Genomic DNA, 21,832 nt, shown 5'->3' with positions numbered 1-21,832 from the left:
CAGCTTCTCACCAAAATCTAAAGAATGTTGCAAGCCCCTGAAATCATTATGTGAACTCTTGTTCCAAGTTTAATCACCTCACTTTCTTCTAAAATATCGCGTTTCTATCTTTGTGGTTGTTACTGCCAATTGTAACTTCAGAAAGCAAAACAAGCTGGAGGCCCATGAACAAGGCCAATAATAGATTAAGTTATTGAGATTTCTGTCCTTTCACAGCTATTCTTAGTTCATCAACCCAGAAAAACAAGCAACATTACAAAACGAACTTTTGAGGTGACTAAATGTCCTGCATCTGTCTATGTTACTGTTCCAGCGCATTGCCTTGATTTGTCACCTCACTTCCTGTTTTTTTCCACCACCACCACCCCCTCTCAAAAAAAAAAAAAAAAAAAAAAAAAAAAAAAAGAGCAAAAAGACTTCAAAAGGTCCCATTCTCAGTATGTGCGCTTCTGCAGTGGCACTCCATGTCTGGCTTTCCTCTTCTTTCCGTTGCTGCACGTTGTCGCTGAAATTAATCAAAACTACGGGAACGGGTCCTTAAAAGTGGTACGCAAACTTGTGAGGTAGATCGGGGTGTGCCATACGGTTGCGAACTTCCCAGCGCAGAGCCGATCGCTTCTTGTCCGTTGGGATCACGTAGCTGTTAGCCACGTAACTCCTGCGAGCTTTGGGCTGCAACAAAAGAAAACAGGGTCAGAGGTCAAGAGGTCACAAACTTTTTCGGTCCTGGCGGGAATTCTTACAAAGATTATTACATAATCATTAAGGCAACCAAACAACTACTGTGTGTTTAACAAGGAAACTGAACAGGGAAAATCCAGTTGTTGTCCCAAAAGGTTTGTTATTGGCTAAAAGGGCCACCAGACAGCGGCTCGATAAAGCTCGCCTGGCTTTACGCCATCAGGACTTTTGGGGCTGATCGCTAAGTTTTAAAAGAAGAACAAAATTATTACTGATCACTGGTAAACACCGAAATAGTTGTGCTCACCAGTGTGCCCTCTAAGCTGCGCAACTGCGCACTCAGCGCAGATGAAAATAGATGTGGTCTGAAGCCAAAGTAGAAAGTGCAGGATGAGGTGGTGCATAATGTTAAAATTCCACCTTGGCACAGCCTGATAGACGATGAAAACTGATTCTGTATTTTAAATTTAAGAGGCAACATAACATTAACCTTAAAACGGTTTGGGGACCATCATTCAGCTTTCAACATTGCTAAAAATATTCAGCAAGAAAAAAAATTCAGTTTTACACCAACAAAAACAGGTGGGGATATCATTTTGGGTTAAAAAAAAAAAAAAAAAGAAGAAATTAAACAAATTTGGAAGCGACCTTTCAAATTTATAATTCATATTTGGCTTGGTTTGGTAAGCAATGTATTTTTTTTTTGGTCAACATTTTCAGTGTAAGTTTGCGAATACACAACAAAAATTGTTCTTAAAAATATTCTGATGGGAATGTAATCTGACCCTTTTAATGAGCCATGTGAACAACGGATGACGCTGATTGAGCACAGCGGTCAAAAAGGGGCGCTCACGGCCTGAGTGTGTTTGCTCAGACACATCAAAAATTAAAGGGAACTTTGCTTTGGGGCCATTTGAGTAACTGCAGTTACCTTTTAGCGCTGTTGTCTGAGCACGAGTGTGACGTCACAATCATCGAGGTTTTAATTGCCCTGAGGCCGAGATAAGGGAAAGTTGTTGGTGTAGTGGAACGGGAGTCTCCCATGTGTCCACTTTACACTTTCTTAAAAAGATGGCAAAACATTTCTTGCACATTGTTTTAAGCGCCTGCTCGTGGACCACCAGTTTCAGAACCACTAGGTTTGTTGTGAGTGTCTGCAATGTCAAAGGCGGCTTTTTACTTACCACTGGTGCCTGATACGCGAGTCGCTCCTGCAATCACATTGAAACACTCGTGACGAACTCAAACAGGAAGTGCTGTCGGGGGGAAGAAAAAAAAAAAGACAAAAACTGTCCTACCCTGATTTCCCAGCGGAGTTCCCGGTGGTCTCGCTCTCCAGGGATCCTGAAGCCATCCCACAGCTGCTTGTACTGGAAATACCTGCAGAGCAACAAAGTATCTGGTCTTTACTTCTGGACCGTGAGGAGGTAGAAGTCTCCAATGAGTCCAAGGTCTCACCTGGCCACAGGGTCATCCTTCTTGAAGGTCTGCTGCGTCAAGACCGGTCGGATAACTAAAACGACAGGTGAGAACTTCATATTTGGATGTTTCCGATTATGAAAGAGACTCCCTCGCTTCTTTCACATTGCAAAAAAAAAAAAAAGTCCACATTCTCTCGTGTTCTTGTCACTGTTTGGTATGAAGAACACCACTTTTATATCTGCCTTAATATCTGGGAAACATAATCTATATTCATAGATAGATTCATATCGCAGTAATTGTGGTTCTATTTAGATGTTAGTGTTTTTTAATTTAATAATTAATATAATATATATAATCAATTTAATATTTTTTGATTTAATGACTTTTTTTAAAAATCAAAATTTTACAATATTTAGAAATGTCTTCTCTATGTTTTTGAACCTCACTTTCTCAGAATATTTTTCAGGAGATAAAGCCCAATCTCATTGGGGCTGCACCCTTACAACTAAGAGTTGGCCCAGTTTTAGCATGGAGGAAATGTGCTGAGAAGAGAAAAAAAAAAGCACTCCCTGCGACCCTTGTGAGGATAAGCGCCAAAGGAAATGGATGCATGTTTCTAGCAAAAAAACTTTGTGCAGTTATCCATCAAGATTTAACTCTTTTCTTTCCCCCCCATATTCCAAGCCACTTATCCTCACAAGGCACGCAGGAGTGCTGCAACCTATCCGAGCTAACGTCGGAGGAAATGCGGACTACGCCCTAAACTTGTCACCTGTGAAAAATGCTCCATTGTAAAAATAATTTGAAAGTACCATCATGTTGTGGGGACCTACGTGCAGCTCACGCGGCAAGCCGACGGCCACTTGGATGGCTCCACTCCTAAGTGGCCTGCTACTACTGTAAAAGTATTTTTTGGGAGTACATAAGCCCCACTAAACATGCATGCAACAGATAAATATTGCTTTAAACAACAGAAACATCCAAACTGAACCCTTTGAAGGGTTCCCTATCAGGTATCACTATACAAAAAAATATACATTTAATAAAAGTGTCTAACTCATTAAGTTCACAACACATGCAATTTTATTTCATTTTTTGAGATGAATTAGCAATGGACTTACAGGATTTGGGTTTGGTGCGGAAGTCACTTTCGCTTCTTGTTCGTGTCTGCAACCAAACAACAACATGCAGCATCTTTTAGATCACTGCGACGATTTCATATATAGTTTTTTTTTTTTTTTTTGGGGGGGGGGGCACATACTGAGTGCGTGATGAAGGAACCGAAGCTGCTGAGGGAGACCCCTTCCATGTCATCACTCAGGACACTGGCTTTGTCGCTCTGCGCCTCGTGTAAGCGTAGCCCAGACAGACGATCCTGGAGGAAGGCGGAGCAATCTGTGGAACATCAGCACACAATTTTACATCACCTCGGCAATCGAAAAGCTCGGATTGGTCGGCGATCCCGACAATCAGGGAGCACATGGCGACACGTCGCATGTCATATGTACCCTGGCGTCTGAGGTTTCCATCCAACGGCAAGGTGAAAGAGTCTTTGCCCAAGTCAACAAACCTAAGGTGCTTTTTGCAAGACTCTTCTTCTGCATCCTGGTGGCTCAAGTTTTTGTCCCATTTCCTGATGCAGTCTTCGCCCTGACCAAGCAGAAGACCAGCTACTGCTTCATCCTGGTCCAAAAGGAAGTCCTCATCCCGCACATGTTGATTTCCACACGTCTCAGCATCACATCGAGGATGGTCGTTCTTTTCCGGTTTCATTTTTTCTTCATAAGGAACATGATTATCTTTTCTGCTTTCTGGGTGGAGATCATGGATAACTTGGTGGGCCTCATCTTCACGAGGAACATCCTCTCCTCTGATGTCAGAGTGGAGATCGTAGCCAGACTTCTTCGGATTCTCCTTTTCATGGTGGATGTCCCGACAAGAGTGCTTGTTCTCCGGTTTCAGAGGTCTCATTTTCTTGTCTTCATAAGGAATGCCATCTTTTATGGTGTCAGGAAAGAGATCATACCGAAGCTGGTGGTTCCGCCTGTCTTCATCAAGAACGTCTTTACTCCTGATGTCTGGGTGGAGATCACAGTGAGTCTGCTGGTTCTCCGGATTCGTCTTACCATTTTCACTCCTGGTGTCAGGCCGAAGATCATAGTGAGACTTTTCCTTGTCTTCATGAGGAATATCTTTAGTCGTCGCCTCAGGGAGGAGAGCACAGACCGACTGGTGGTCTTCCTCTTTTTTTTTCTTAACATCACCAGGGACATCTATCCTGGCCTCAAGATCACAGTGAGTCTGCTGGTTCTCTGGTTTATTCTTGTCACTTTCACTCTTGGTTTCAGATTGGAGCTCATTGGGCGACTTCTCTGGTATTTCGTCTTCATGAGGAAAATCCTCACTCGTAGCGTCAGGGTGCAGATCGGAGAGAGACTGGTGATCTTCCTCTGGCTTCTTTTGGTCAACATCACTCCTGGTGTCAGGGAGGAGATCAAAGTAAGACTGGTGGATCTCCACTGGTTTCTTCCGGTCATTCTCATTGTTGGTGGAAGCGTTTAGATCCCAGTGACGCTCCTGGTTCTCTGGTTCCTTCTGGTCTTCATGAGGAACATTTACTCCAGAATCCGCAGCTTTGTCGTCTTCTGACTCTTGTTTGGCGTCATCATAAAAGCTGTCCCATGAGCCAGTATCCTCTTTATCATCTCTCATCTGGTAATCTTCTCCCACGCGCTGATCTTCCAGTCTGAAGGTGCCGTACCCAGATGTCATCGCAGAGGTGACGTCCCTGCAGTCGTCTTTGTTGCTGTCGGCATCTTCGTCACTTCCGGTGTCGTCAATGGTGGCATTGTCTTCGGTGCCATTTTCTCCAGTTTGGCCCTTCGGACTGTCACCTTCGTTGGTATGGGTGACTTTGTCATTAGGATCTTCTCTAGTTTGGACCTCTGGACTGTCATATCCTTCAGTACCTGTGCCTTCGTCACTGGCATCTTCTCCATTGTGGACATTCGGACTGTCATCGTCGGTCCCTTGCTCCTCCTCGCTGGACCAAAAGGAGGAGCTAATGGAGCTCTCATCTTGGTCCTGACACATTCGGTACATGGCGTCCTCAAACCCAGTGGCCGTGAGGAAGAGGTGGAGGGGGACTTTTATAGACCTCTTAAGACCCAACAAACTAAGCTGATTAGCTGAGCCGGCTCTCAGTACGGAAGGCTGTGGCGCCACCCGAAGACCACAAGTAGAATTACATGCATGTCCTTACAACTTAAATAAGTATTAAGTAAATAAAGACAAATAGAAAAAATAGTATTATACATTTGATTAAAAATGCACTTTTGTACTCTAAAGGAAGATGTTAATAAGGTCCCTGATATATAAATATTCACATGTAACGAATATCCAAACAAAAATTGGATGATTAACATTTAATATAATGTGTATTTTACATTTTATTATGAAAAGAGTTTGTAGTTCTCAAAAATATATTAGTCTGATTTGTTTCTAGTGAGGCTCGGACTCTAACATGGCTGCGCGTCATAATCAAATGAGGGGGTTAGGTTTGGTGACCACACAGTGTTCCAACTCTGCATTTTAATCAAGTCATGATCTAAAATGCTCACTGGAGTGGTTTGCAACTGAGTTTGACACGGTTGGGATGAGAATCCTAACCTCAAAGTGTAAGACCATAGTCCTCAGTCGGAAAAGGGTGTCATGGTCTCACCAGGCCAAGAATGAAATCTTGACAGGCAGCTCAGGGGAGTGTCCACAGTCAGGCAGATGCTGCATCGGTCTGGCTTGGATTTGTGGTAAGCCAGCCAAAGGCAAACCTCTCAATTCACCGGTTGGTCTACATTGCTACCTTCACCTATGATCACAAGATGTGGATCACGATCGAAAGGACAAGATTGCAGTTATAATCGGTCGAAATGAGTTTCCTCTGCATCAAGATGGGCATCCGTCCTCTATTGCGCAAAGTAGATGGGATTGTGTTTACACGTTTATTAAAACAACCGCTTCATAACAACAGGTTAGAAGTCGTGAAAAACAAGATCTCTGTCGCATATGAACTCTGGTTGGGAGCTGCAATATTTATGACTTATGTAAACAATCAGGTCACTGCGCATTCACAATCAAGACAGACAATGTGCTGACAGAGCGCTGCGCAGAATCACGGTTGACTTGATTAAATTTATAGATTGCAGAACCCCCGTGACCCCAGTGAGGATAAGTAGAACAGAAGATGAATGAATATTTCACCCACATCAAACTGAGCCTGTTGGTTCCGTTTGAGGCGTTCGTATGGAGCCTTTTTATTGGGAGCCAGCAAGGTGGCCAGATGGTTCGCACATCTGCTTCAGGTTCTGAAGACTTTCACGTTCTAATCTGGCCTCGCCTTTGGGGCGTTTGCATGCTCTCCCTTTGCCTGAATGGGTTCTCGGATAAACTGAAGTAGATGGACGGATGCAAATGGAATATTTTGATTGATTACATTTCAAACTTAAATATAATTACTTCACTCAGCAGCCACTTGGTTACACCAAGCATTAAAAGTAAAACGTCTACTATATATGGTAAAATATTTTTTACCATTACCAACAATAACCTTGCATATATACCAGTTAATTTGATGAATATTGAAATACATTTCTGTTCACTCAGTGGCCACTTCATTAGGTGCATAATTCAGTGAGCTCCAATACAAGAGTTGTATTAAAAACACTGGCAAAGGTAAAAATTAATTTTGTTCTCAAAATATTACAAATAATCAGTGTATACAGCTTATTATACATAGAAAATACAAAAGTAAAAAAAGTTACCAGAGTTTTGGCTATAAACTGATTCATCGCAGACCAGCGACTGTCCTTCACACTTCCTGGCCATAAACAAAAGAAAAAAAAAGCCTTCAACCATATGCGATCATTATTATCAATGTTACAGTGGTACCTCTACTTACGAACATCTCATAACCAAAAATTCAGGTTATGAAAAACCTTTTTGGAAAAATATTGTGTCTAGTTACAAAGTAAAGTTCAGGATACAAAAAGCGAAATAGGGCTTGAGGTTGACAAGCACAGACGCACACGCGCGCACACACGCAAACACACGCGCACGCACACACACGCACACACACACACACATACACACACACACACACACACACACACACACACGGCAGTGCCCGAATAAAAGGGTTGATGGAATTCCATGACATTTCCAAATTTGTTGAAAAGAATCATCCAGAAAAAGTGTTCACTAGTCAGGCTAACTTTGATGACATTTGCCCTGTACATTTTTGGAAGATTATCAAAAGCCGTCAAAGGCAAACATCCTTTGATTGGTACTTTATAAAACGTCTGACAATCACTAGTGACCCTCCGTCGCCAACCATGCCTTTCACTTCTCACTCAGCCTTTTCTTCGCATGGTCGCCCAACCCCAAAGGTAAAATGAACAGTCCCCCCCGATACATTATGTACTTTGAATGCATATTTTGGGGGTCTTGGAACGGATTAGGCTGTTTACATGTTAAAAGCGCTTCTACTTGCGAAAAAAAAAAATCACATTACAAAACAACTTCCAGAATGAATTAATTTCATAAGTAGAGGTACCACTGTATTTGTTATTATCATTATTATTACAACACACCTCAGGACTTTTCTTTTGATGAAATGTCTTCCTTGGGTGTCGGGCACCAATGTAGGAGCTGCGGCACTGTGCGAACTCCCTGGCACAGCCTCTTGGTCCTGCTGGAGTTGTCCATCTTTACTGGGATGCCGACTGAGAACCTGCCACAGAATGACAGTAAACAACACAGATTTGACACAACAAAGCATTCTCACTATAAGCAAGAATGGTAATTGATTAACATGTTTATTAATAGAGGTAAAAAGTGTGCAAATTCTTCAGGCAGTGAATCAACCGCAACTGGACTTATTTAGACGAGTCACCACGCATCCAAGTGGGCTTTCAGGCTGTTAGGACGTACTAGCCAGTGTTTGTGTGTAAAACAGCTATTTATGCTCCAATTTAGATTAGAAATAACACGTATGGAATCTTTTGGAATGCAAGAAAGTGCAGTTGCTCACATTCGACGAGCGCGTTCGTAACCACGCGCCTTCGCACTCGCAAATCTGCATAGTCAAGCACAAGGAAACATGCGTGTAAAAGTACAAAAAATTGATATTGAAAGACGTCGAATATTTTGTGTTAATAAATTATGATTATGGTATTAGGTAACAACTTCATACCCAGGTATAACAACTCAGTAAGTTATTTTAAGGTCTTGAGATTCCATCCCTAATCACACCTGCAACTTTATATCTGCGGGGATGACTGGTGGATCACACCTGTAACTTTATATCTGCGAGCATGACTGACCACACCCGTACATTTTTCAAATGTGAGTGACTGAAGTCGGAGAGATGGAAAGCCACCTGAGCGAGAGTCCATTGTCCGTCCACCAGAATCTTTGTGTGGAAATTAGTTTAGATTTTTCATTCAGTTGTAAAGTGGTTGTGGTGTTACCCAACGTTTAAGCAGACTCCTATCGGTTGAAGGTAGAATTATTGCGTTTCTTTGGAATAGACGCAAGGACGGCATTTTAAGTGGAAGATATGCGATATCGGAAGCCATCTCCGCCATTAAGTGATGATTTTTCCACCTTTGTGTACCTGTAATCTGCGATGATAATGTCCCAGAAGTCATTGTTCCTGGTCTTGGATTTATTATCCACCTTGCTCCTGTCCATTCTGAAATTTGATGCACTTTGTGGAAATGACCAGCTGGGGTAACCACAGGTTTAGTGGGCCTCCCTCACGCGTCTGTGCTCTCTCTCTTTAGCTTATTGGCTATTGTTACCCCATCCGTGTTGTGGGGTACAGAAAACGCCCATCTTGGGTGGTGTGAGTCAAAACGTATTGTTCAGTGTGTGTGGGCGGCACCTGTCGTCTCCAATGTGGATATTAAAGTCCAAATTAAACCACTTGTATTGTCTTTGACAGTCTGGTGTGAACTTTGTTATTGTCCACTGACTTAACTTGCTCTGTCAAGTCTTGTACTTCTTGGCTTTTGATTTTTAATTCATGTCATCCACACATCTGTGCCGATTACTTAAAGGAGAGCTCTCCTTTGCATGTACAGGTTTGCTACGTTCGTCGTCAAGACAAACAGAAGAGTCCAGTTGCGACAGGGAATTAAATGATGTGGATGAGGATATTCACAGGCAGGATCAAAATTAAAGCATTAGTACAGACATTCCTCAATTTAAGAACAAATTAAACTCTACAAGACGTCTCATAAGAACAAAGTGAAGTGCCCGCAACCGTCGTTTTCTTCCATTTTTTGCATGTGACCCTCATCAGAAAACATTTGGCGTAATCCCCAACATCAGTGCCATTTAAACACAAACGTGTCCCGGCTTTCACAGGTGGCAGCATCTCACCTGTGTGTTGCCCTGCTTGTTGTGTCGAAAAACTCTTCCAGCAAGTGTGCTCACGTCGTACAGGCTCACTGGAAGACACAACGTATTGCACAGCTACAGAGACACCCATCATACAGCAACAAAGATTACACAGGTACACAAATAAACATGTCACAAAACTACACACACACACAAACCAATCATAGTGACAGATGCACAGACATCACAGCTACGCACACACAGACGGCTATAAACAAAAAGATACACACAAATGTCTCAAAGACACTTCAACACACACATCTTGCTGCTACGTGCAAACACAAAATCACACAGCTACCGTAATTTCCAGACTATATGCCGCGACTTTTTTTCCACACGCTTTCAACACTGCAGTTTATGCGGTGATGCGGCTAATTTGTGCATTATTTGTAATGGCCGTAAGGGGGCACTCGAGCAGAAAAGGTAAGAGTGACACCGGTGGAATATATGTGCAGAGGAAGTGACTTTTACCGGTATGTATGTATGCTTTTTGGTTTTTTTTTTACTGGCCCTGTTAGCCCCGCGCTAGCGCGTTGCTGCTGAGTATCAGTGATTTTTATGAGTATGGTTTTTTTTTTTGTTTTTTAAACTGAGCCTGTTAGTGCTGTCCTGCCATGCTGCTAATGCGTAGCTGCTGCGGCTGTTTTTTTTTTTTTTTTAACCGGTTTGTTGTTTTGTTTTGGGATTTTTTTTTACCAGCCCATTTCGCACTGCTACCATGTTGTTGCTATGTTAACCTAAGCGAAGGTATTAAAACTTTGAAAACTCTGTGTATAGTCTTTTTTTGGAAATATGTCGTATTTCAACGTGGGTTTCAATGTGGGCATTTGTGGCTTTTACACAGATCCGTCTTATGTATGTACCAAATGGTATTTCCTTTCCAAATGTACTGGGTGAGGCTTATAATCAGGTGCGCACTGTCAAGACGGAAATTATGGTACATACATGGATTACACAACTATACAGACAAACAGAAAGGCAGGCAGGAAGACAGACAGACAAAAACGTCATAACTAAAAAAAAACAACAACACAGCAATACACAAACTGCTTCATATACACACCACACAGCTACACGTAGAAACATTACACAAGCGCGCACACAATTGTCACACAGCTATATTTACACGCACACCTTTCTCTTTGGTGAAGGCGGGAGGCCTGGGGTCCACCTTGGCATCAGCGGAGGGGGTTGGCAAGTTGGGCAGGCCACCATTTTGAATGAGCTGTTCCAGGTCTGACAACATAACTCATGAGTTGGACAGGTAATCACACAAATTTCATCGAGGTTTTCTACTATTTGTTACTCATTAGACGAAAAAAAAAAAGAGCCCTTTTTAGGGCACCTCAACATGATCAAAAATTAATTGTTGCAAGTGTGTGTATCCTGGTGTCCCCAACAAACTCCCCAAAACTCTATAGAGTGTTACTCTATACACGTGTGCTCTTTAAAGTTTGTGTTCAACACAAAGGCAACCAATCAGAGAGAAGTGGGCGGTCTTGGCCAAATACAACGTGGACGTAAAACTGGGTCAAACAGAAGTGCCCCCCCCCCCCCTTTTTAACACTTATACGACAAAATCAAGGCGTTTTCCAATAAGTCCATGTTAGAGAGTGACTCTACGAAGATCCAAATAACCAATACATAAGACGTTTAATGAAATCCAACATGGGAATTGAACCAAATAAGGTCCAAACAGAAGCAAGTATCTGTGAGAGATGGTCGATGCTCAATGGCCAAGCATTATTGTCAATGCCACCTAATGCCAAAGTTTGACAATTCTTTTGAAGATTTGCCTGAAGAAAAAAAAAAATTAAAAATCATAAAATAAGGGCCTGGAGGATGATAATAAAATGGGCCCAGGACAAGTTTCACCAATTGAGATGAAAATGGGTGGACATAACATGATGCAAGGGCCCATGCCGCAGATCCAATACAAAGTCGGCCATTTTCTTTTGAAGCAAGGCATTCCACTCGCTCACTCTTACTGGGGAATTTGGTTAAATGAGTCCCAATGTGAAGCAAATATTTTTTCAAAGAACAAATTTGTGAACTAAATTGTGAAGCTTTTTTTTTTTTGCTTTAACTGCAGTTGGCCCATGATGTCAAACTTTGCCAATCACCAATATGGGGGTTGCGAAGGCCCGATCATCTGCGCTTGCAACTTTACTTATGACGCAACTTATCTGTGTGCCTACAACTCATGTTCAATGTCAGTGGATGAAACGTGGAGTCACCTTGTTTGAACTCTTGGAGTTTGTGTCTTGGGACGTTCGTGTGTCCTAGCAGCTCCAGTTGCTGCTGGATCTCCTCTTCAGAGAAGTCCAGGTTGTCCATGGAACTGTCACCTATAAGTCCAGTTGGCGGGAATTCTGAAAAACAGCAGCAACAATCTTGTATAACTCTATTCATGTGTGTAAATATAGGAAATACAAAAGCTTCTAATTTTAGCAACACTACTCACAATAGTTTAGGGTATTGGAATTTGGGGTGAAATTTCACAATGAACCCAAAAATAACTAACTGACTAGTGAACTTAATTTAACCATCAAAAATCAGATAATCCATTTTATCGATCCATTAAATAGTTTTCATCATGATTTTGACATCATGAGAGCAAGAAGATGCCCAACAACTGCATGAGGCTTCAGGAAATGGCCACTGAACCTTGTTTCATCAGCAGGTTGTGACTAGAATAACAAAAAGTACATAAATGGACATCCTTGAAAATGTTCAGGGATCAAATACCTGTTATGAATTACACAATTCAGCTCCTTTCTAAGTGGATACCAAATTGCTAAAAGTATTTAAAGCATTAGCAGCTAGACTTGTGTATTCACAAGTATACACAGGTATTTTTAAAGGTGAAATAGTATATTTGGAATTCAGAGAACTTTCACCCCAAAGCCAGGTATCCCAAACATTATCCAAAATTGATTATGATACATAAACCAGCAGACAATTCAGATATTTTAGGACATTGTTACAAAACAAAACTGCATTCTTTGGATTGTGACTTATTTTTCATATGCGAAAACACGATACAATATCTCCCTTCTTTGTTCCCTGTATCGTGAGTTGAGACTATTTGCAAAGAAATTAGACGTCTTTGCATATCAAGAGTAATTCTGACGCTGCACTTGTTGCCCTTCACTTGTCTGGGAATATCAAAATGCTCAAGGGGTTATACTATAAAATCATAATCATCTTAAATGAACCAGCTATTTAACAACACACAAGAAAAGTGTCTGCGGCTGTCGGTGAAAATGATTACAATACGGCCGAAAAACGAATAAAACCTGCTCTGAAAATAAAAATAACTTGGGACAAAAGCGACACACGCAACTAACCAGTATTTAGGCTTTGTTATTTAGTTTTAATTCATTGTCAGCATGTCAATGTAATTTCTTTTAAACAGAACGTCGTCACGTTAGCGACAGGTTTGTTTTTGCTTTTTCGCTCACCCCAGCAGCACGTCCGCGTTCATTAAAGTCCACGAACGAGAAGAGTAATTTTAAACAAGTTTTCATTTGTTGTTATTATTATTATTATAAAGTGACGTACTGTGTCGTTTCTTTACACGAGGCGGACACAAACCTACGTCACAACACACGACCGTTGAACGGCGTTTAAAAAGGGACCCTTTTTCTTCTTCTACGCTTTCTTTTTCTTCTTTGGCGGTGGGTTGTGTCAGTGAGCGAACGCACAGTCACGTCACCGCCGACTAGTGACCCCTAATATGTGCAGCATGCTTGGTTCTTTCTGAGCTGCTTATCCACATAAGGGTTGCGGGAGCTTGACTGATATTTCATTATAATTTGACTTGTATTACTGAGTATTTTCGCATATTCTAAAAAGTAACCAAATTTTACAATGTTTTCTTCCCGGTGAACATTTAAGTTAGGTGAGGGATTGCAGGCATGGCACTCGAAAATAGCCCGTCACAGAATGATTTGAAATTTCAGCCCTCCTGGAAGGTTTTACTTTGTAATATGAAATTTAATTGACCAATAATAATAATATAAGTTTCAAAGAATTGATGCTTGAAAAGATGGCAAATCTGTCATTTTGGCTTATGGTGCCCATTGTAGGCTGATTGGGCTTTTTTTCAGGGGTCCTTCAAAGACAAATTCTGTCATCCTGGAGATTTTGTCTGCATTTATCCCAAATTTGAACCACATACAGTATACTCGCAGGACAATGTGAAATTTTGTACTATGCATGTCTATCATGAGTGGAGTCAGAGAAAATATCAAGCCATGGCTAAAAATACATTGTCCGCCATTTTGGTTTACATTTTCATCTTATTTTTGGCTATTTTCTCAGGATTAACTTCAAGACAAATCCTTCCTAAGGATTTTGTGTAATTGCTACCAAAATTTAACCACATTCTTGATAGATGGATAACATTAAATGACAAAATTTAGTTTTTGTCATTGCGTGTGGTGATAGTTGAGTCATCCTGTCATGAGAAAAAATGGACTGCGGCCAAGAAGGGCTCGGCCTGTCCACCGCTTTGGGCGGTCTCATCTCTAACACCTGTCAACAGTCACAGCTATTTTGCATGTGGCACTGTGATTCGACCAAGTATTTAAGTTGGAGTTTTGGCACTGGCATTTGGCGATTTCATAGTTTAGTGCCGTCTTAGTTCATGTTTTCAAGTTTACCTAGTCATCAGACCTCGCTTCATGTTTTTGGATTTTGCTTATAGCCTAGCGTTGTTGTGCCTCTGCCTTGTCGGACTGCTTACACCGTGTATGACCTCAGCCTGGGTCCCGGGTTCAATCCCGGACCCGCCTGTGTGGAATTAGCATCTTGTCCCCGTGCCTCAGTGGGTTTTCTCTGGGCACTTCGGTTTCCTCCCACATCCCAAGAATATGCGCCATTAATTGGACACTGTAAATTGCCCCTAGGTGTGATTGTGAGTGTGTCTGTTTGTCTCGATGTGCCCTGCAATTGGCTGGCAACCAGTCCAGGGTATACCCCGCCCCCTGCCCGTCGACAGCTGGGATAGGCTCCGGCGCTCCCTGCGACCCTTGTGAGAGTAAGCGGCTAAGAAAATGGATGGATGGATGACCTCAGCTTTGAATAGAACTACGCCTAACATCATGCCCTTGTCTCTGAGTCCTGCATTTGGGTCCAGACCCACACCGTTAGTTCTTGACACACACAAAGTGAGACAAAAACTATTTTAAAAAGTAATTTAAGAGTTTCACTAATGAAATGTCATTGGCCTATCTACAAGTTGTAAAGAAAATGGTTGGATGTATTATGAGTAGAGCCACAAAAATGTCTTAAGAAGCCGTGCTGAAAATAAAAAAAGATGTCTGCCATTTTCAGGGTCATTTGTAGGGTTGTCTCAAAAACAAATTTGCTGATTGGGTAGCACCACCTGGAATATTTTTCAACCCTCAAAGGCATTTTCACTTTGAAACATCGGTTTTGGGTGGCTTTTCTATCATGAATACTGTCAACACACAAAAAAATGTTTCAAGAAGGCATGGCCCAAAAAAACTCGAGTACAGTATACCCAAAAAAATACTGGCATACCATGCATGAAGTCAGCCATTTTTGCGGAAAGTGGTCTTTATTTAACCCTCAAGGTTCTTCAAAGACAAAGATAAAGATGTAGGTATATAGAATAAAATATTTCATTAGGAAATTCCAGTGGACAGTAGAAGGACAAACTAGAGTAGTCATATAGACCCCCCCCCACCCCCCCAAAAAATATGAAATGAAGCAGTTTTGTAGTCACATTCCACACAGCCACCTTCAAGGAATTACACAGAAGTCAGTGTAATTCCATTCCATCCCGTTTTGGGCAGGCTCCTCTTCCTCCTCCTCCGTTCCTGACAAGGTGAATAAACAAGACCTCCCCTCAGGCAGAAATAGGGGGGCCCCGGGTTGGGGGGGCGGAGGGAGCCCAACAGGTAGCCCGTTGGAGAGCGATCTGGGAAAATCTGAGAAAAAGGGGACTCGCGGTGAGGTGGTCAGTCCCGGGAAGACCATGGATCTGTCCAGGAGCTCCCGGCTGCTTCTTCTGCTGCAAGCGCTTCTCATTGCCTCCGCTCAGGTGACGCAAAGTTTATAAGCTTATAACTAACACCAGGAATAATCCCCTGATGTTATAAATTCTCATCACAGAAATGTACCGGAGCAGGATGCTCAGTACGATCCGTTTTGATCTTGAGACATGATGGAAATAGCGTGGAGTTGATTAACCGAGGTTAATTTTGTTTTACTATTAAATGTAGTCAACAAGCAGCTTAGCAGCGTCCCTGTTGATCTTGAGACATGGACATGCAACGTTAATTTTTTTTCCAAGTTAGTGTAAACAATTTTATGTTTATAATTAAGAAGTGCATCAGTGGTTTTTTTTTTTCCAGCATGACATCAGGTGTGATTTTTATCAAAAGATGTGGTGAAATCCACATGCGGCTTATTGTCCAAGGTTGTTTTGTGGTTTTTTTCATTGCTCCGACTAACAACAATTGCATGTTTGTGACATGACGGTTTTGTAAACATAAATTTCTGTCTCGAGAGGTAAATGCGAGCACCACGTAACTCGCTTTCGAAGCATTTTTCATGTGTAACAATTTTTTGGCAACAATTTTATCTTCGTGATCAATTGGTGGCTCGACATATGGTCCAAGTATAACAATAAATATCTTTCCCTTGAGGAACAATGATATGTCTCATCAACCAAACTTGATTTTTCCAAATAACGAAACAAATATACGTTTGTGATTGTGATCCAGTTCAGTGTTTAGTGTAAATCACGGGTGTCAAAGTCAAGCCCCAGGGGCCAGATCTGTCCCGCCACATGATTTTATTTGGTCCATGAAGGCAAACCTACTTTGCCAACTTCCAGTGATTCTTGTGAAAATTGGTACCAAGATTTCAAATTGTCATATATCATAAATGAAGAGAGCGTGAGTATATTGGTAGAAGGGTGCTGAGGATGGAGCTGCCTGGCAAATGAGCGAGAGGAAGACCAAAGAAAAGGTTGATGGATGTTGTAAGGGAGGACATGAGGACAGTTAGGGTTAGAGAGGAGAATGCGCGAGATAGGCTAAGATGGAAAAAAATGACACGCTGTGGCGACCCCTAAGGGGACAAGCCGAAAGGAAAAGAAGAAGATATATCATAAATGACAATGTTGAGATCTTCCAAGTATTTTTTTGGTACCAAACATGAACAGTTGAAAAACCCAATTACCCTTGATTACTAATTCCAAAACTAGTTCATAAATTTTGTGTGTAAATATGATGATGCGATTAAAATGTTTTTATGCTTTCACATTCTCAACGGCCTGCTGAGGGGAACGGTGACTGCAATGTGGCCCGTGACAGAAATGAGTTTGACACCCCTTGTTTAAGTGTTGTCTTGGTTTTGAGACATGGCGGAAGCATGCGGGTCATCAGCTGAGATTTTTTTGGCCCAAGTGACAGGAAACATTTGTTTGTGGTGGCGAGGTGGCTCAACATTTATAAATAATAATGTTAAAAGTCTTTTTAAATTTGAATAAAATATTACTGCTTCAAAAATTGAATTTCCCTAACGTGGTACTCGACTTATGGGACACGATTCTTCTCTTTGGTGCTAATTATAATCTTCAGAAGTGTTGGAAAATGGATGAATGAATCCCACGCTCATTATTTTATACTGCTGTTATTTACATTACAATCTTCGGTACACTATGACATACTCTTGCAGATAACGCTTAACTCTTTTTTTTTAATAATTTTGGATTGTTAAATCAATATAACTTGGCGGTGTGAACATCTAACATATATCACAAATGTGTTGTAATACAACATATTTGACTTGCATGTATAAATGTTGCAGCTTTACAAAATTAATGGATGAATAGTTCGATTCATGGATTCGTGTTCATATCTGACACCAATCACAAATTTATAATCAACTGTACTATTTTTTTTTTTTGTTACGGCTCTGTCAAGATAGAAAAATGTACAGCAATACAATATTTGGTTGAAATGTCATAATTTAACAAGAAAAATACATTCACATTCACAAATTGCACCAATAAATAATACGGTGTATGCTATACACGGTATTTGACTCACTACATGAATGCACCTTTTGTCAAAGTATGCATATGTATGAATGTTGTTGCGGCGTTCTTAAGTGGCCAAGTCATAACGCTCCATCGCGGCAGCAACGTTTACGCATGGCACCAATCGCTAATCCCGGAACACGACGGCCGACTGACCTCAGATCAGCCTAACAAAGGCCGTCTGTGCAGGGTGTTTGGGACCAACGATAAATGTAAAAATATCTTTTTTTTTTCCTTCTATTTGTTCTGCAGAGGGGCCCGGTGGGTCCCAGAGGCCCCCCGGGACCACCCGGAATAGCTGGCGTGCCCGGCGTGGACGGCATTGATGTGAGTATGCTTTGTTTTTTTTTTTTTTCTTTTTGATCTTCATTCTTCTGGACTGTTCTGCCGAGAAAACACGAGCACAGTGCATGCCTCTGAAAAGCTGCTTGGAACAATATCAAAGCCTCTTATCCTTTCAAAGCCCGAAAACCCATTTTACACAATTTCATAAGTTTGTACATCTTGTGTGTGTTTTGTGTGAATTTTCTTCCACAGCTTCAGAGTTCCAAGTTATCTTAAGTAAATGAATCAAGGATATGATTAAATTAAAATACCAGAAAAGTTACAGTACATATTTGAATGTATAGGTAATCTGTGCTTCCAACAAAAGTTATTGCAGCTCTCCTTACCTTATGATTGTGACAGGTAAGTCTTCCATATAGTGGGGTCTGGCTGTGGCTTGAAAACGGCAGCTCTTCACTCAACCTAGTTTACGAGTCATGGGTGGAGAAACTTGGGGTGGGGTCCAGATTATGCCAATTATCGTTTGTGTGTGTGTTAAAATGGCCAAAAATGAGCCAAAAATGGCAGCTACAAAAACAAAATGGCAGAATTCCTGTTGTTTTTTTTTTTTTTTTCAGGCATGGCTATTTGAGACCTCTTGTGGTTCTTCTCGTGATTAAAATGTTTCCCCAATTTGTTGGTTGTTGCTAAGTTTTCAAACAATTCCCAACAAGACCTTTGTGTGTGTGTGTTCAGGGTGAGAGAGGTGTGGACTCCAGAGTGAACGGTGGCCCGGTGAGTGACACCACACACACACACACCACACACACACACACACACACACACACACAGACGTACACACATTACTATGTTTTGTGGCTTTTTGCAGGGTGCCACCGGTGATAACGGCAAAGATGGAGCTCCTGGAGCTTCAGGTCTTCCAGGAGCAGACGTAAGTGTAACGACAACACAAGGAGACGGGGGACGGGGACTGAGACTGGGGACGGGGGTGGGTGACTTTGGTGCGGATAGCGTGGGATCGATTCCCGCTCAGTGACGGTATCGATATGTGCCCTGTGACTGACTGGCGACCGGTTCAGGCTGTAATCCGCCTTTTGCCCGAAGTTAGCTGGGATAAGGTCCAGCACCCCTGCAACCCTTGTGGGGATAAGCAGCTTCGAAAATGTATGTATAGATGATTGTGAATACGAGGCTACTACGATATTCCGAAAAAAATACCTATACAGTGCAAATAGCTAATCTATTATTATGTACTTATTACATAACAAACCCATCCAACCATTTTCTTCAACGCTTATCCTCACGAGGGTCGCAGGGGGTGCCTGAGCCTATCCCAGCTGTCTGAACTGGTTGCCAGCCAATCGCAGGGCACAGAAATAAACCAGGATTTGCACTCACAATCACACCTTGGGGCAATTTAGAGAGTCCAATTAATGTTGCATGTTTTTGGGATGTGGGAGGACACCGGAGTGCCCGGAGGAAACCCACACAGACACGGGGAGAACATGTAAACTCCACACAGGCGGGTCCGGGATTGAACCGGGGACCTCAGAACTGTGATGCCAACGCTTTACAAGCTCCTCCACCGTGCCGCCACATAACAAATCATTAGCTAAATTAATTACATATGAACAATGAGCATGGATTATTATGTATTATTTAAGTATATTTTATTTGTCACATTTATTTAGCTATTTCTTTCTCAAACTGGTGAATTTGAATGTATTTATTCATTTGTATTAATGTGTGAATAAATAATTTACTATAAATACATTTAAAAAATCTGAATAATTTAAGTAGAATTACAGATTTCTATTTGTGATAAACAATTGGATAATTATGTGTAAACCAATGAATTACACACATTTTTATTATTAAAAAAAATCTATTCGTGAGTTGGAATAATTTATTAATTTATTTAACCTCAAATTGGCAAAATGTATTAATTCGTTTGTATTTATTTTGTATTCATTTATCTCTTTAACTAATATATATATATAACTTTAAATGCATATGAAAATAAGCATAAATTAAGTTTTATATTTTAAATTAACGATGGTATTTTTCCAATAATTTAACTGTTTTCCCCCTTAAAATGAGATAATTTTAAGATGTCTGATGACAGCTCAGATTGGCTCCAGCACTCCTTCGACCCTTGTGGGGATAAGCGGCCCAGAAAATGGATGGATGGGTGGATAAACTACAACCTATCAATAAAATACATTATTCCATTTTTTTTTTTTTTTCAAACAAAGACGCGGCACGGTGGTTCGAGCATTGGCCTAACAATTCTGAGGACCCGGGTTCAAATCCTGACCCAGTGTGTGTTGAGTTTGGATGTTTTCAAAACCCGCTCTTGAGTTTTCTAGGCCTGTGCAAAGCAAACGGGATAAACTGGTCCATGTATCCTGCACCCTGGTCGCTTCCCTGCGGAAACAGGACCCTTTTTGTGCGGAATGGCAGGGGGGGCCGGAAGATCGGGAAGGATAGGAGGGACTGAGCAGAATGGAGCCAGTGTGTTCTGTGGCGATGCAGCTCCGGTGGCTGTGGTTCTGTTACCCATCTGGACTCAGTCACTCTTCTATTGCAACATAAGCCAAGAAGGAGTGGATGAAAGTGTACTTTATACCAGGCCTGCTCAAACTCTCTGAGTTCAGGGCGACATTTTTCCAGTGACCCTCTCATAATCCTAAAGCCAATTAAATTACCATGTGAACCCCATGTGAAGTCAAATACAGTTTTTTGTGCGGTCTTATAAGAATATATATATATATATATATATATATATATATATATTTTTTTTTTTTTTAAATGAAAACAAAAAGTTAAAAACTTAAACCTGTGCTTAACTTTTTCTCATTTTTGGCCTTCGACATAATAGTGTATTGTCTTCCGTCATTAGTTTTAGCAAAACTCTATGGTTATAAGAGACTAACTAGCGAATAATGTAGCATTAACTGAGCCTAACTTAGTTCTCACAGAAAATACGCTGATCAGGTGCTAACTGCCTGGAACCTATCATAATCTGAGGTTAATTTAGTTTTAGCAAAATTATAGAGCTAAACGATACATAGCTGGTACTTCAATTGACTAGAGAAAATTTTGTCTTCCTTAGCTACAAATGAGTCCAACTGCCTAAGAGTTAACTGGGGCTGACTTCGTCTGAGCATAGAGTGCTGACATTACATTATCGAGAGATCGCTGGAGGCTAGCAAGCGGCTAGCTCTCGCTAAAGTGACGCGGTTATTCGACGCTGACTGCTAATTTACAGTACTTATTTGACTGGGGCTAACTTACTCTTTAAAAAAAACTACTGTTTTAGTGTGTTAACTGCATGCTAATGTATAGATTAGTAAAGTTAAATTAATATAGTCTTGGCATCGAGGGGTCACAATAGTTATGAGGCTAATTACAAGCTAAATTACATGATCAGGTGCTAGCTGCCTGCTACCAAAATGATGATTATTAACTGTGCAAAACTACCTGGTATTTGTTAATTTATCGTTAACTAGGGCCAACTTGGGTTGCTTTCAGAAATACAATTTGACGCCCTAACTCTACTCTGAAAGTGCAGCAGTCAGAAAAACAGCGCTAACACTTTGCTTGAATGATTTGCTTTCCAACAATGCTTTGAGATTCTGAATGTTCCGTAGTGTACACAATGCGCTTGGACTACATTTTTGAATGTATCCAAGAGTTTTACACGGCTACAGTTTGTGCAGTTAGAAGATGCTACCTTTTTGCTAGCTAGTAGCTAACTTTCAGCAAAATTCTTCTGTTGTGCAGGGACCAGTGGGACCTCCCGGAGATCGAGGTGTGGCAGGTGTAAAAGGACAAAAAGTGAGTTTATTATGCCTAAAATATGATCAAACTCAAGCTGAGAAAGATTTTTGTACTTCACCATCT

The 21,832-nt window shown here is 41.3% G+C and overlaps 2 protein-coding genes across 6 annotated transcripts in view; one reads left to right on the top strand and one right to left on the bottom strand.

The window, feature by feature from the left end:
- Window positions 1-402: 402 nt before the first annotated feature.
- The window catches only part of hyls1 (HYLS1 centriolar and ciliogenesis associated), a 24,864-nt gene continuing 3,434 nt past the window's right edge, over window positions 403-21,832 (bottom strand). Inside the window, exons 1-12 of one of the 5 annotated variants that reach the window (XM_061831203.1) lie at window positions 13,126-13,204; window positions 11,799-11,933; window positions 10,696-10,797; window positions 9,544-9,611; window positions 7,749-7,888; window positions 6,921-6,976; window positions 3,365-3,498; window positions 3,225-3,270; window positions 2,140-2,194; window positions 1,980-2,061; window positions 1,866-1,892; window positions 403-672 (exon numbers count right to left, since the gene is read on the bottom strand). In XM_061831203.1, the coding sequence (XP_061687187.1) occupies window positions 538-672; window positions 1,866-1,892; window positions 1,980-2,061; window positions 2,140-2,194; window positions 3,225-3,270; window positions 3,365-3,498; window positions 6,921-6,976; window positions 7,749-7,888; window positions 9,544-9,611; window positions 10,696-10,797; window positions 11,799-11,898 (945 nt within the window). In that variant the 5' untranslated portion in view covers window positions 11,899-11,933; window positions 13,126-13,204 and the 3' untranslated portion in view covers window positions 403-537. Of the gene's footprint in view, window positions 673-1,865; window positions 1,893-1,979; window positions 2,062-2,139; window positions 2,195-3,224; window positions 3,271-3,364; window positions 3,499-6,920; window positions 6,977-7,748; window positions 7,889-9,543; window positions 9,612-10,695; window positions 10,798-11,798; window positions 11,934-12,860; window positions 12,868-13,025; window positions 13,205-21,832 lie in introns of those variants that run through there. The other 4 variants (XM_061831204.1, XM_061831202.1, XM_061831206.1 and 1 more) reach the window with 4 other exon arrangements.
- Window positions 15,382-21,832, top strand: part of col9a1a (collagen, type IX, alpha 1a) — an 18,759-nt gene continuing 12,308 nt past the window's right edge. Inside the window, exons 1-5 of the mRNA XM_061831200.1 lie at window positions 15,382-15,634; window positions 17,894-17,968; window positions 18,662-18,700; window positions 18,795-18,857; window positions 21,713-21,766. Of these exons, the coding sequence (XP_061687184.1) occupies window positions 15,569-15,634; window positions 17,894-17,968; window positions 18,662-18,700; window positions 18,795-18,857; window positions 21,713-21,766 (297 nt within the window). The 5' untranslated portion in view covers window positions 15,382-15,568. The remainder of the gene's footprint in view (window positions 15,635-17,893; window positions 17,969-18,661; window positions 18,701-18,794; window positions 18,858-21,712; window positions 21,767-21,832) is intronic.

This window comes from Syngnathoides biaculeatus, chromosome 9 (genome assembly GCF_019802595.1).
Source record: "Syngnathoides biaculeatus isolate LvHL_M chromosome 9, ASM1980259v1, whole genome shotgun sequence".
NCBI classification, from domain to species: Eukaryota; Metazoa; Chordata; class Actinopteri; order Syngnathiformes; family Syngnathidae; genus Syngnathoides; species Syngnathoides biaculeatus.
This window is presented reverse-complemented; position numbering and strand designations above follow the sequence as displayed.